The following is a 14549-nucleotide window of genomic DNA, read 5'->3' as shown; positions in this document are numbered from 1 at the left end:
CGCTGTCTGTCTCGCTCTCACGCGCTGTCTGTCTCGCTCTCACGCGCTGTCTGTCTCGCTCTCACGCGCTGTCTGTCTCGCTCTCACGCGCTGTCTGTCTCGCTCTCACGCGCTGTCTGTCTCGCTCTCACGCGCTGTCTGTCTCGCTCTCACGCGCTGTCTGTCTCGCTCTCACGCGCTGTCTGTCTCGCTCTCACGCGCTGTCTGTCTCGCTCTCACGCGCTGTCTGTCTCGCTCTCACGCGCTGTCTGTCTCGCTCTCACGCGCTGTCTGTCTCGCTCTCACGCGCTGTCTGTCTCGCTCTCACGCGCTGTCTGTCTCGCTCTCACGCGCTGTCTGTCTCGCTCTCACGCGCTGTCTGTCTCGCGCTCACGCGCTGTCTGCCTCGCGCTCACGCGCTGTCTGCCTCGCGCTCACGCGCTGTCTGCCTCGCGCTCACGCGCTGTCTGCCTCGCGCTCACGCGCTGTCTGCCTCGCGCTCACGCGCTGTCTGCCTCGCGCTCACGCGCTGTCTGCCTCGCGCTCACGCGCTGTCTGCCTCGCGCTCACGCGCTGTCTGCCTCGCGCTCACGCGCTGTCTGCCTCGCGCTCACGCGCTGTCTGCCTCGCGCTCACGCGCTGTCTGCCTCGCGCTCACGCGCTGTCTGCCTCGCGCTCACGCGCTGTCTGCCTCGCGCTCACGCGCTGTCTGCCTCGCGCTCACGCGCTGTCTGCCTCGCGCTCACGCGCTGTCTGCCTCGCGCTCACGCGCTGTCTGCCTCGCGCTCACGCGCTGTCTGCCTCGCGCTCACGCGCTGTCTGCCTCGCGCTCACGCGCTGTCTGCCTCGCGCTCACGCGCTGTCTGCCTCGCGCTCACGCGCTGTCTGCCTCGCGCTCACGCGCTGTCTGCCTCGCGCTCACGCGCTGTCTGCCTCGCGCTCACGCGCTGTCTGCCTCGCGCTCACGCGCTGTCTGCCTCGCGCTCACGCGCTGTCTGCCTCGCGCTCACGCGCTGTCTGCCTCGCGCTCACGCGCTGTCTGCCTCGCGCTCACGCGCTGTCTGCCTCGCGCTCACGCGCTGTCTGCCTCGCGCTCACGCGCTGTCTGCCTCGCGCTCACGCGCTGTCTGCCTCGCGCTCACGCGCTGTCTGCCTCGCGCTCACGCCCTCTCTGCCTCGCGCTCACGCCCTCTCTGCCTCGCGCTCACGCCCTCTCTGCCTCGCGCTCACGCCCTCTCTGCCTCGCGCTCACGCCCTCTCTGCCTCGCGCTCACGCCCTCTCTGCCTCGCGCTCACGCCCTCTCTGCCTCGCGCTCACGCCCTCTCTGCCTCGCGCTCACGCCCTCTCTGCCTCGCGCTCACGCCCTCTCTGCCTCGCGCTCACGCCCTCTCTGCCTCGCGCTCACGCCCTCTCTGCCTCGCGCTCACGCCCTCTCTGCCTCGCGCTCACGCCCTCTCTGCCTCGCGCTCACGCCCTCTCTGCCTCGCGCTCACGCCCTCTCTGCCTCGCGCTCACGCCCTCTCTGCCTCGCGCTCACGCCCTCTCTGCCTCGCGCTCACGCCCTCTCTGCCTCGCGCTCACGCCCTCTCTGCCTCGCGCTCACGCCCTCTCTGCCTCGCGCTCACGCCCTCTCTGCCTCGCGCTCACGCCCTCTCTGCCTCGCGCTCACGCCCTCTCTGCCTCGCGCTCACGCCCTCTCTGCCTCGCGCTCACGCCCTCTCTGCCTCGCGCTCACGCCCTCTCTGCCTCGCGCTCACGCCCTCTCTGCCTCGCGCTCACGCCCTCTCTGCCTCGCGCTCACGCCCTCTCTGCCTCGCGCTCACGCCCTCTCTGCCTCGCGCTCACGCCCTCTCTGCCTCGCGCTCACGCCCTCTCTGCCTCGCGCTCACGCCCTCTCTGCCTCGCGCTCACGCCCTCTCTGCCTCGCGCTCACGCCCTCTCTGCCTCGCGCTCACGCCCTCTCTGCCTCGCGCTCACGCCCTCTCTGCCTCGCGCTCACGCCCTCTCTGCCTCGCGCTCACGCCCTCTCTGCCTCGCGCTCACGCCCTCTCTGCCTCGCGCTCACGCCCTCTCTGCCTCGCGCTCACGCCCTCTCTGCCTCGCGCTCACGCCCTCTCTGCCTCGCGCTCACGCCCTCTCTGCCTCGCGCTCACGCCCTCTCTGCCTCGCGCTCACGCCCTCTCTGCCTCGCGCTCACGCCCTCTCTGCCTCGCGCTCACGCCCTCTCTGCCTCGCGCTCACGCCCTCTCTGCCTCGCGCTCACGCCCTCTCTGCCTCGCGCTCACGCCCTCTCTGCCTCGCGCTCACGCCCTCTCTGCCTCGCGCTCACGCCCTCTCTGCCTCGCGCTCACGCCCTCTCTGCCTCGCGCTCACGCCCTCTCTGCCTCGCGCTCACGCCCTCTCTGCCTCGCGCTCACGCCCTCTCTGCCTCGCGCTCACGCCCTCTCTGCCTCGCGCTCACGCCCTCTCTGCCTCGCTCTCTGTCTCATCCCATTTTGGAAATATCTTTATTCAACAATGATATCACTATCTGTCATCCTGGGAGTGAACGGTATATGCTGAAGAAGAGGAAGATCATCGGGTGATTTGTGTCAAGCTGACAGAAATGTTTTGCCTTGATGTTTGCTTGGGAGACTGCTGATATTCAAAGCTTCTATGGAAAAAATGCCCTTTTCTGTCATTCCAATTACATTGTTTTTGTAAGGCCTCCGTCATCACTTGACGAAATATACCTTTAATCAGAAAAGGAAGAGTGAAAAGTTTATAACTGAATATGGGCGAGAGGAGCATGTCAGAAAGGATCCTTTTGTTCATGTGCATTCGAGCTTAGATGAAAAGAAGTATTTTGTTTCCATGTCGCTGCGGTGCGATTTTTAAAATAATGACCTTGGAAGTAACTGGAGTATTAAACAAAGTGCCTCAGGGAATCATTTCCAGATTTTAGAAAATGCTTTTACTGCAGATGTGATTGCCCAGATGGTTTTCTTTCACTCTCGGTCTTCAAAATTTCAACGGACCAACATTGAGTTCTGGATTGCCACTAGAAGAAGTAGTTTCTCAGTATTTATCCTGTGGAATCATATTAAACACTGATTAGATTATGACTCAACCTGCTTGGCTCAAAAGTGTACAAAACCAACTGTGTACAAATCCTCCAATTTTAGCTGTGCAGACCTGGAATCATTCTGGTGAGGCTGCACTATGGTCTCTATGGTCAGCATATCTTCCACAAGATGTGGTCACCAAATTCTGAGCACGCTACTCCAGCTGGGGCCTGTCCTTGGCTTTGCACAACAGAAGTTTCAATTTCTCGCTTTTCTGTTCCAACATAATTGAGACAAAGCTCTATATTCCATTGTCACTTTGGATTTTTTTGCACATGTGCATTAACTATTGGTGAACATTGATACTCAGTTCCTTCCTCCACAGTTCATTGTCCATCATCATTCAGAATATATTCGAATTATTTCTTTCTTTGATCCCACACTTCATGTCACTGAATTCCATCTAACAGTTTTGGTCACCTGCATAATCTGAGTCCGTTGCAGCTTTCTACCTCCATATACACAACTTACTGATATCTCTTAACTTGGTGAGACCGGGAAGCTTGCATTCATCCTAGCCATCGCATATATATGCGGCACGCGCACGCAGATACACACGCCCCCACACACACACGTATATAAACATACGAAGCTGAGGCCTGGAGAACAACATTCACCATCTGCCAATTGAATGTATTCTTTATCTCTAATTTGTCTTCTCTCAAACAATTATCAACCTATGTCATAAAATTACCTCCAATTCCAATTGCATTTTTGATGATCTTTTGAATTTAATTTTTCCAGATGTCTGCTGTATTATACATTTCCGTCACCAGTAGACATTTAATATCCATCATGTCAACACTGGCTTCCTTCTCAGCTGATCCTGTCATTTTGAGTGACTTTTCTCCTCCACCTTAGCTGAACGAAGCCTATGTTGTAAGCCAGTGGCAATTACAATGTAAGTGATATTTTATCCAAAACTCTTATTCTGGAATCAAGAGAACTAAATATGCATAATCAAAGTAACTACAGGGCAAACGTGCTGTTGTGTCTGCACCAGCTCATGAATGAGCAATTCACTTTGTGCCACAGCACTGGGGAGTATTCAAAATTCCAATGCAAGTTGAAGACCTTGGATGGTTCTGACTGTCTCAGCAGAACAGTTAGCCAGATAAGGTTAGAAGAACTAAACCCCACTCCCCCCAACTCCATGGCCTGTACTCACCACACTCATGGACTTGATGGTGTTGGAGAGCTCTGCATTGCATTTGGCTATTTCCTGCCATTCATCAACTCTAACTTCGGAGAAGGGAGAAGCAGTGCTCACCAGTCAGTCAATGCATAATTTTCCAATCATGTCAAATGATTGTTTTTTTTTCACTCTTTCTCACTTCAGTGATAACTTGCCTGATGTTCCTCCCAGCCTCTTCACTGTGATGCTGATCTATCTCAGACTCCCCCCAGACTCTTCACCATGATACATTGCCTCTCACTGCTCCCATTCTCTTCACTATGGGGCGGGGCTGACCTGCCTTGCGCTCCCCTCAGTCTCTTCATAGTGATCGCCTACCTCACACTCCTCCCAGTCTCTTTACAGTGACGATAATCCATCTCACACCTTCTGCACCATGGTGCTGATCTACCTCACACTCCTCTTGCCCTCTTCAAAGTGATAACGTATCTGACACTCCTGGTCTCTTCACGATAATGCTGACCTGCATCTGACTCCTCTCGGTGTCTTTACGGTGATGCTGACCTGCCTCCCTCTCCTGGTTTATACTAAATTAATTTTGATTACATTTCTGTTAGGTTATCCCATGGATTTTATAATCAAAAATAAAATTCCTGATGGTCACAGTCTTAGAATGTATAAAAGCAAGGTACTCGTTGTTCTTTGAAATAGTGTCATATGAAAATCCTCGTGGCAAACTATGTCAAATCCTTTCTGAGCTAACTTGCTAAGTAATACTATCTATTGTACAGCCAACAACATTTCAAGAGCAAAATGTTGTGGGGAGTATTTTGAAGCTGGGTTAATATGTTTCCTAGTTGTGACATTCAATCCCACACGCCATGTGAGGTAGCACGCTAGCACAGTGGTTAACACTGCTGCTTCACAGCTTCAGGGACCAGGGTTCGATTCCTGGCTCGGGTCACTGCCTATGTGGAGTTTGCACATTCTCCTTGTGTCTGCATGGGTTTCCTCCAGGTGCTCCGGTTTCCTCCCACAGTCCAAAGATGTGCGGGTTAGGTTGATTGGCCATGCTAAAATTGCCTCTTAGTGTACTAGGATGCTTAGGTTAGCAGGTAAAATATGTAAGGATATGGGGTAGGGCCGGGGTGGGATTGTGGTCGGTGCAGACTCGATGGGCTGAAGGGCCTCTTTCTGCACTGTAGGGTTCTATGATTTCTATGAATTGCCCATGTAATCTGGGGTTGCCAAAGAGATGAAGAGCTAAGAAGCAGAGGGTAAATAGAAAGCTAATTGTAGTGGGGTGGGGTCATTCTTTGATTCAGCAATTCAGAAGACAATGATTTAGTGAAATGAGAAAAAATGCAAGGCTCTCTTCAGCTGAAACAGTTTTCTGTTCGGCAGCCTTTGAACAAATCCTAGCGTTGAAACAGAGCAGAGACTGCATTACTGTGTTAAACCATTGAAAAGGACAGACCATTGAGGACAGGAAGAACGAGTACCCTTTGTTGCTGTTGAAGTGGTATCAGAGCCCACCCAACCTTGTAACAGGGTTAATGAAGTTGATTTCTGGGGATTCTATGCCATCAATACTGTCGCAACCTAAGTGAAAGAATTTGTAGACATGGACCTTGTCTGTGATAACCATGTCTAGGGACCTCCGATGCAATGCAGCTCCTGGTGAATGTGACTCAAACCAAAATGATTGAATGGGAAGTGATCAGCAGTAGGCTGTCAGTTGACATAGTCCGTCAACAGTAACAGATTTGATTCCCTCCAAAGGTGGTATGATTTCTAATTCCACACTTAACTTTGCATTCAAACCTGTGTGCTGTAATGGAGCGAATTTTTAACTTAGGTCATTAAATGTAACTGCTTACCACACTTTTGTAGCAACAACGGACTGTTCCATAGTACCAGCCAAAGGAGGGGAAAACTGGCAAATGAGAGAGGGAAAATTAATAAATCAACGAATAGAAGTTCTATCTGACTTTTAAATCAGTTAGAATATCACACCTAGTACAATTTCATATACTCAGTATGTGGACTCGTTCATCTCTATTTGGACAAGGCAGCATTTGTATTTTGTTTCATGATCTTTCTGGCATGTTTTTAAAATTGCTGCTCATAACACAAAGTGGTAGAAGAGAAAGTTCTGAGGCTAGCGTGTAAGATAAGAACACCACTGAAATTTTGTTTTAATTATTTTGGGGAAAACGGCATCTTTGGCATGTTAATGTGTTTGTTTAAAATTAGAGAAATTGCTTAAATTTTCTTTAAAATGTCATGTAAATTTTTTCCCAGAGAAATCATGAACCTAAAGGACCTAGTAATGGGTCAGATTGATGGTCGGGGACCATACAAGGAATTCTGTAACCATAACTGCTTATTTGAGATGAAAAGAAAGTCTGCTTCAGCAACTAATAATATCACCACCAAGTGCAGCATTTGTCAGAAAGTGTCTGTTGTAAGTCTATCTATTCATATCTGTCTCTTTATTTATGATCCACTCCTATTCAGTGTTCTCCACGATATTTCATTCATTGATCTAGAATTGAGAATGAAACTATGAATTATATTCCAGTCTTCTGTATGCTTTGGACTGTAGAGACATTTTTTCTGTTGCTAAAAATAGAAAATAAATAAATGACTAACTTGGAAAAAATGTTTTCCCACCATCTGTAAGGACATCTCAATAGCTTTTAGAAATGAGGTTACCATCCGAGGCAAAATATTGGAAATGTCAGAATCACACTGCAGTTTCTAATTTAAAGCAAATTTCAATTTTTGGGTGATCTACTTTCGCTTACTTGCCTATCCTGAATATGGCATAAATGATTAAATAATGAACCAGCAGACATGTTTTATGTCTCATAAGATGCTTCTCATGTATCAGTTCAACTTTATCACCAGTATCTTAGGCCCAACCATCTTAAGTTGCTTCATCAGTGACCTTTCATCATAAGGTCAGATGTGGGGATGTTCACTGATGATTGTGGATTGTTCAACTCCACTTGCAACTCCTCAGATAGTGAAGCAGTTCATATCAAAATGTAGCAAGAGCTGGACAATATGCAAGCTTGGGCCAACAGTGGCAAGTAGTATTTGTGCCAGGCAATGACTATCTCCAACAAGAGAGAATATAAGCATCACCCCGTGATGTTCAATTGCATTGCCTTCGCTGAATCTCCCACTATTAACATCCTGGAGGTTAGAATTGACCAGAAACTTAACTGGACTAACCATGTAAATACTGTGACTACAGGAACAGGGTCGGATGCTTGGAATCCTGCAACAAGTAACATGCCTCCTGACTATGTGCCCACTATTTACAAGGTGCAAGTTGGGAGTGTAATGGAATATTCTCCACTTAACTGAATAATTCCAGCTCCAGTAGCAGTCTCCATCGAGGGCAAAGCAGTGGCTCGATTGGCACCCATCCACAAATATTCACTCCCTCCACCATCAAAGTAATGGCAGCAGTGTGTACTATTTACAAGAAGTTGGCAGGAACACACCAAGCCTCCTTAGACAGCCCCTTCCAAATCTACAGCTGCTACCATTTAGAAGGCCATGGGCAGAAGACACATGGGAACATCACCACCTGGAAATTTTTCTCCAAGCTATTCAGAATTCTGACTTGGTAATATATCACTGTGCCTTCATTGTTGCAGGGTCGAAATCCTTGAACTCCCTTGCTAACAGCAGTATGTGTGTGTATCTACACCACGTGGACTGCAGCAATTCAAGAAGGCAGCTCACCACCATCTTCTCTAAGGCAGTTAGGGATGGGCAATAAATGCCAGCAACACCCATATTAAAAGAAGTTACCATTGGAGTTGGTTCTGGTCGCCTGTACTTGTGTAGTGCAGTTATCATAAGAGTTGGAAGATTAGTGGGAAAAATACTTAGCAGTTGCAAGTTAATTTGATCATGTTTGTAACTCTGTTGATTATCCTGTTTAGCTTATGGACTGCAGAATGCATTTGTTGTACTTCAAAAAAAAGGTCCAGTTGAAAGGACTATCAAATAACTTTTGTTGCCCTGTAATCAGCAGTAAGGCAATGCACGTGAATGGTCTTGAGTTGGTTTTCTCTTAATAAGAACATAAGAACATAAGAAATAGGAGCAGGAGTAGGCCATCTAGCCCTTCGAGCCTGCCCCGCCATTCAATAAGATCATGGCTGATCTGTCGTGGCTCAGTTCCACTTTCCCGCCCTCTCCCCATAACCCTTAATCCCCTCTCTTATCAAAAACCCATCAACCCGCGTCTTAAAAATATTTAGCGAGGTAGCCTCCACCACTTCAACGGGCAGAGAATTCCAGAGATTCACCACCCTTTGAGTGAAGAAGTTCCTCCTCAACTCCGTTCTAAACCGCCTCCCCTTTATCTTGAGGCTGTGCCCCCTAGTCCTACTGTCTTTTTTGAGCGGGAAGAGTCTCTCCACCTCTATCCTATCCATCCCATTCATCATCTTATACGTCTCAATGAGATCTCCCCTCATTCTTCTAAACTCTAACGAGTACAAGCCTAGTTTATTCAGCCTCTCCTCATAGCTCAATCCCCTCAACTCCGGTATCAGCCTAGTAAACCTCCTCTGCACTCCCTCCAGGGCCAAAATATCCTTGCGCAGGTGCGGCGCCCAAAACTGCACACAGTACTCCAGCTGCGGCCTCACCAATGCCCTATACAGCTGCAGCAAGACCTCCCTACTTTTATATTCAATCCCCCTCGCTATGAAGGCCAGCATCCCATTCGCCTTCCTGACCACCTGCTGCACCTGCAAGCTGGGTTTTTGCGATTCATGATGTATAAACATCATCTCTTTTCCTGTGAAGTTGTGCCATGCTTCAGGCACATGGTAGCACTGGAGGAGATTGAGTTTTGTTTGGAACAGTTAAATACGCTCACTTTTGTGGGTGAGCATTTCAGTGCCTCAGCTCATTGTAGTGCCATGTTCGCCAATACATTCTTAACTGTATCGTATTGTGCATCATAAGATTTTATTCTTTATTTCAGGTGCGCCATGAAGTGAACTACCAGAATGTTGTGCACCAACTTTGCAGTGATATATGTTTCTCCAAGTTTCGAATGGCCAACAATCTCACTATGAACTGCTGTGATAACTGTGGAGCTTATTGTTACAGTGGGTCTGCACAGTGCCACATGCTTCAGACCGAAGGACAGTGTAAAAAATTCTGCGGTTCTGCCTGTTTGTCTTCATTTAAACAGGTTTGTTACCTTTAAAACCACCAAGACCAGTTAGTTAACATGATGCCAGATGTCCTTTTTTGTATACACATTCCTCTGTTCCTATCATCTGTATGACTGAGCTCATTCTGGGGATGTAAAATGAATGCTGGTTTATCTGACATTTTGCAAATTGACCATTGTTCATGTAAACTATGAATTAGATGAATAAATAGACAGCAGGGTAGTGTGTTCAATATTACTCCAATACTGCTGTCAAAAGCCCCATAGCAAGTTTAAGTAAACTGCTCACCTATCTTTTCCAGACCTCAGTTGTACAGGATTACACCATTCCACATGATCATCTGACATTCTTTGTTTAGATTTAATTCAGGGCTGTAGTGTCCAAAAAGGGAAACACTCAAGGTGCATCAGCAAGTGAAAGGTGATCCCGAGTCACTGCTTTAACAGTAACAGGGCTACCAGAGAGTTAATTATGTTTGAGATTGAAGTGAAGGCTTTGAAAGCCACATTCATAGAATGCTTGCACTGTTTAGCCTGACTAGAAAGAATGGATCGTTGGGTGAGCCGAACTCTTGATACTGTACTCCTGGATAAAAATTGGATTGAGAATAGAACTCTAGATGCAATTCAAGTTATTCATTTATCTTGCAGTGCACATTGAATGTCTCGTATGCTGCTTGGGAAAAGTCTTCTGTACAAAAGAAGTTGGTTCTGCACTCTATCCCGCCCTCCCATTTAAGAATCAGTCTCCATATTATTAGTATTTTTCATAGTTAAAAGTGCTTGTCGATGGATGAATTGTACAACTCCAATTGCTTCTCTTTTCTATGAAGTAATAAAATGGCCTGAATCTTTGTTTTATACCTAATACTTACTATTCTTGTGACAGAAAAATTCAAAGATTACTCCTTGCGCTTGGTGTAAATGTCTGAGATCATCTGCCGAAATGGTTGAAAACACAAACTCTTTCGGAAAAGCTGAATTATTTTGCTCAGTTAACTGCCTTTCAGCATTTCGAGTGCATGTCGTGACTACACAAGGTAGTGGTATAATTTCTTCAAAAGTTGTGTAAGATCTTCAGAAGTTTTGGGTTATTTAAAGTGTAGTTTGACATAGCATTTTAGAAGTTTGAAGCCATCTATTATTGGGTCTGAAGTAGTGAGATACTTTTTTTTGTGCGTCTGCTGGTTGTACCAATCTCCCTTGGATTCACAGATATGCTGAGTTGTGTCAGTGTGATTATATCATGATGTAAGCTCACTGCAATCTGACAGATGTAATTTTACCAGCATGAAGGAACCTTGCGTTTGTGGGACAGCATTTTTTTTGTTTTTGGAGTTGGCCTTTATTGAGGTCACTTTACTGAGACACAGATTGCACTAAATTAGATGAGAGAAGCTAAAATTGCTGAGAACTTGAATTAGAAATAATGTCCTGGTGGAAGTGTCTTTTCCTGCACTTGAGTTTCATATAAAGTCTAATTAAAGGTAGTTGGATTCCCAGTATGAATCTCTTTTAATTCAGCTTCACTTGGAAAAGGCTAATTGTGTGAAATATGGTTTGTTGAATAATCAGAGATCTAGTTATAGTTAATTATGTTGAAACAACTTATTTTTCTGACTTCTCGTTGAGATTAAACCAAACACATTCTAAAATATATAATGTGCTCCGAATAGCTTCCCTGTCTTCTGTAATCAAACATTCTGTTGAGAAAAAGGACGTCATAAGCTATTGATCACTTCCTACAGTTATGCATGACTTGGCCTTGGTATGTGAGTGCTGCATTGCACAAATGATAGTAAATGTGTCATGGGGTTTAGTAGGGTGACTTGAGACAATTTACTCATTAGTTCACTGTTGTTAATATTTTATATTTCCCTGCTTTTAGTGATGCTTATAGGTGATTTGACATGTTTGGACATGATTTTGTGTTTTGTATTCGATTTTAGGTACCAGTGTTCAGTGCAATTACTGTAAAGTGACGATGACACCTCAGTATCACCTTGCTATGTCAGATGGTAGTATTCGGAATTTCTGCAGTTATAATTGTGTGGCATCATTTCAGGTATGATTTTTCAAAAAAAAAATTCCTTTGTTCCTCAACTTCTTTCACCTTAACAGCATGATTTCCAGCTTTGTTTGTTAGCTCTGGGACAGTATACTGCATGCTATTTTTGTACATTCTATGTGTTTGCATTGAATGTTGAAGAAGACAATATGACTTAGTAAAATGGAAGGGGCATTTTTTCCACATGTTTTTGCTCTTAATTTTTGCTGCCAAGATTTACTCAAAGAATTCTAGTGGTATTTTATTACTTTTTGATGGCCAAATGTTCAAGAGGCTTAAGTAACAGCTTAATTATCATAATTGCCTCTTTCAAGGAGTTTCTGTTTCCACCAATAAAAAGTAAGTGCAATCTCTTCTCTTTTGCCTACTTTATATTCATTCTTTATTTTTAATCGTTCATGGAATGTGAGCATTGTGAGTAAGCACAGCATTTATTGTGCTGATTGATCTACCCTTGTATAGATGATATTGATCCACCTCCTTGAACCGCTGCAGTCCTTGTGATGCAGGTACTCCCATATTGTAAAAGCAGAATATTGTGGATGCTGGAATCTGAAACAAAAACAGAAAATGCTGCAAAATCTCAGCTGATCTGACAGCATCTGTGGGGAGAGAATAAAACCAGTGTTTCGAGTCTAAATGACCCTTCGTCAGCTCTGAAACTCGGCTGTTGTTCTGGGGGACTTGGGTTTGAATCCTGCCATAGCAGATGGTGGAATTTGAATTCAATAAAAAAGAATCTGAAACCATTGGAGATTGTCAGAAAAACCTATCCTGTTCGTTAATGTCATTTAGGGAAGGAAATCTACTTAATTTAACTCATCTGACCTACATGTGACTCCAGAGCCACAGTAATGTGGCTGACTCTCAACTGCCCTCTAGACAACTAGAGGTGGGCAATAAATGCTGGCCAGCCAGTGATGCCCAAGTCCTGTGAATGAATGGAAAAAAAGTGCAATTCCAATTGTGTTAAGGGACCTCAGTGTCACATGCTGAATGAAAAGAACTTGGAACTATAGTGCTTTTAGTAATGTTGAAGTTGAACTGTAAGAACATTTTTATAACTCTTCGTAGATAAAGCGTAATTTTGGGAAATAGCCACTGACAGCCAAGTTCCGCACACATGAAGATGGTCTCAGCAGGATCTTGGGTTCATGTCACACTGCTGTAACTTCCACCACTCACATTGTCTGCACCTGTTAAGACTCACAGTCCAACCATTATCTAGCAATTGAGATTGTCTATATATGCCCTGTTTGTGAATTCAACTTTTCACTCACCTGATGAAAGAGCAATGCTCTGAAAGCTTGAGCTACCAAATAACCCTGTTGGACTTTAACCCATGAGACTATTGTGCCTACCCCAGTCCAATGCCAGCAACTCCACATCTTGGGAAATAATATAACTGAAAGCCTTAATGAGTGGTGACTGAATACGGTGGTTAACTTTATTTCAACTTGCATTAGTAATAATTTGAAGTAAAAAGTTCAGCTTTATAGTGTGATTATAATCATCCTCCTTCAACAGAATAATCAAATTGCAATTGACAAGAAAAGTTTTTGTTTCACTATAGATTGAAAGCTATTCAAAAAGTTGGTGAGGAGAAATTTCTTCACCCGGAGTGTGGTGAATCTGTCGAATTCACTACCACAGAAAGGCCAAAACATTGTGTAATTTCAAGGGAAAATTAGATACAGCTCTTGGGGTTAAAAGTACCAAGGGATATGGCGAGAAGATGGTATCAGAATTTGATAGAAAAAAAACCATAGAAAATTACAGCTCAGAAACGGGCCTTTTGGCCCTTCTTGTCTGTGCCGAATCATTTTTTTACCTGGTCCCACTGACCTGCACTTGGACCATATCCCTCCACACCCTTCTCATCCATGTACCCGTCCAAGTTTCTCTTAAATGTTAAAAGTGACCCCGCATTTACCACTTTATCCGGCAGCTCATTCCACACTCCCACCACTGTCTGTGTGAAGAAGCCCCCCCAATATTCCCTTTAAACTTTTCTCCTTTCACCCTTAACCCATGTCCTCTGGTATTTTTTTTCCCCTAGTCTCTGGAAATAGCATGCTTGCACTCACTCTATCTATACCCTTTAAAATCAGCGATCAAAATGAATAGCGGACCAAGCGCGAATGACTGACCTGCTCCTTCTGTTTTCCGTGGTTCTGTGAAATTTGTATCCAGTTTTCAAAAGAATGGAGTTCTATAATTTTTCTTTTGCTTACAGGGGTTATTCAGCCAGGCTGCTCCAGGCTCTCAAGCTGTTGTGCCCCTGTCTCAGGGTCAGTTAGCAGTAAACATTCCATCAACTGCTTCAGTAGTGGCTGGTGCTTCTGTGGTTTCTTCAACTTCTGTCACCACATCGGCGGCAGCAGGGTTACAGAGGCTTGCACAATCCCAGCAGGTGACAGTGGCTCGTACACTAATCAGATTGAAATGCCAATATTGCCAACGGTTGTTCTCCTCAAAGCCTGAGCTGCTTGAGTACAAGGTAAAATCTTTTGACACAAAATGATTAAACTTTTATCTAGTATTTCTGTGCACTTTGCAAGGGTGAATACTCCATTATCGGCATTCTTATGAGTTGAGGAACATATTGAAGCTTTTGCGAAAGTGGTAGGAATGTTCAAAGTTTCATTCCCTGAAGAATGGATTTAAGTTTTCCCTCACTTTTAATGTGCCTATTTCTCCTCCCCCAACTTTTCTTTTTGCAAGTTGCACCTAAAGAGGTGTTAAAGAGTGGTTTGTTGGTTCGGTAACACAGCCTAAGCCCAGTTTCTATCCCTTGTCTGTGCTGGATTAATTTATCTCAGCTGAGGCAGAAACAAAAGGCTTGATAATTGGGTTGAGTATTACCAGACTAAAGAGGAAATAATCCTTTATCTTACTGCTGTTCATTCAACCCTGCTGGAAACCACGTCAAATGTCAACTGAGGACAGGATAATGGTGAACGATTTGGCAACATTTGCCTATTCTCAGAAGATGCCAAACCAAAAGCAAAGCAACACTTCACAAATCTTAATCTCCCTGATGGTGA

General features: G+C 45.8%; 1 protein-coding gene across 5 annotated transcripts in view; it reads left to right on the top strand.

Annotated features, from left to right (window-relative positions):
* zmym4.1 (zinc finger MYM-type containing 4, tandem duplicate 1) overlaps nt 1-14549 on the top strand; it is a 185147-nt gene that overhangs the window by 124279 nt on the left and 46319 nt on the right. For 4 of the 5 annotated variants that reach the window (XM_080211720.1, XM_080211716.1, XM_080211721.1 and 1 more), the window contains 5 exons: nt 6524-6686; nt 9240-9452; nt 10324-10477; nt 11384-11499; nt 13739-14002. In XM_080211720.1, the coding sequence (XP_080067846.1) occupies nt 6524-6686; nt 9240-9452; nt 10324-10477; nt 11384-11499; nt 13739-14002 (910 nt within the window). The remainder of the gene's footprint in view (nt 1-6523; nt 6687-9239; nt 9453-10323; nt 10478-11383; nt 11500-13738; nt 14003-14549) is intronic. The other variant, XM_080211717.1, reaches the window with a different exon arrangement.

This window comes from Carcharhinus amblyrhynchos, chromosome 24 (assembly GCF_965287045.1).
Source record: "Carcharhinus amblyrhynchos chromosome 24, sCarAmb.v2.hapA, whole genome shotgun sequence".
Taxonomy (NCBI): Eukaryota; Metazoa; Chordata; class Chondrichthyes; order Carcharhiniformes; family Carcharhinidae; genus Carcharhinus; species Carcharhinus amblyrhynchos.
Note: the sequence above shows the minus strand (reverse complement) of the source record. Positions and strands in the feature narration are given on the sequence as shown.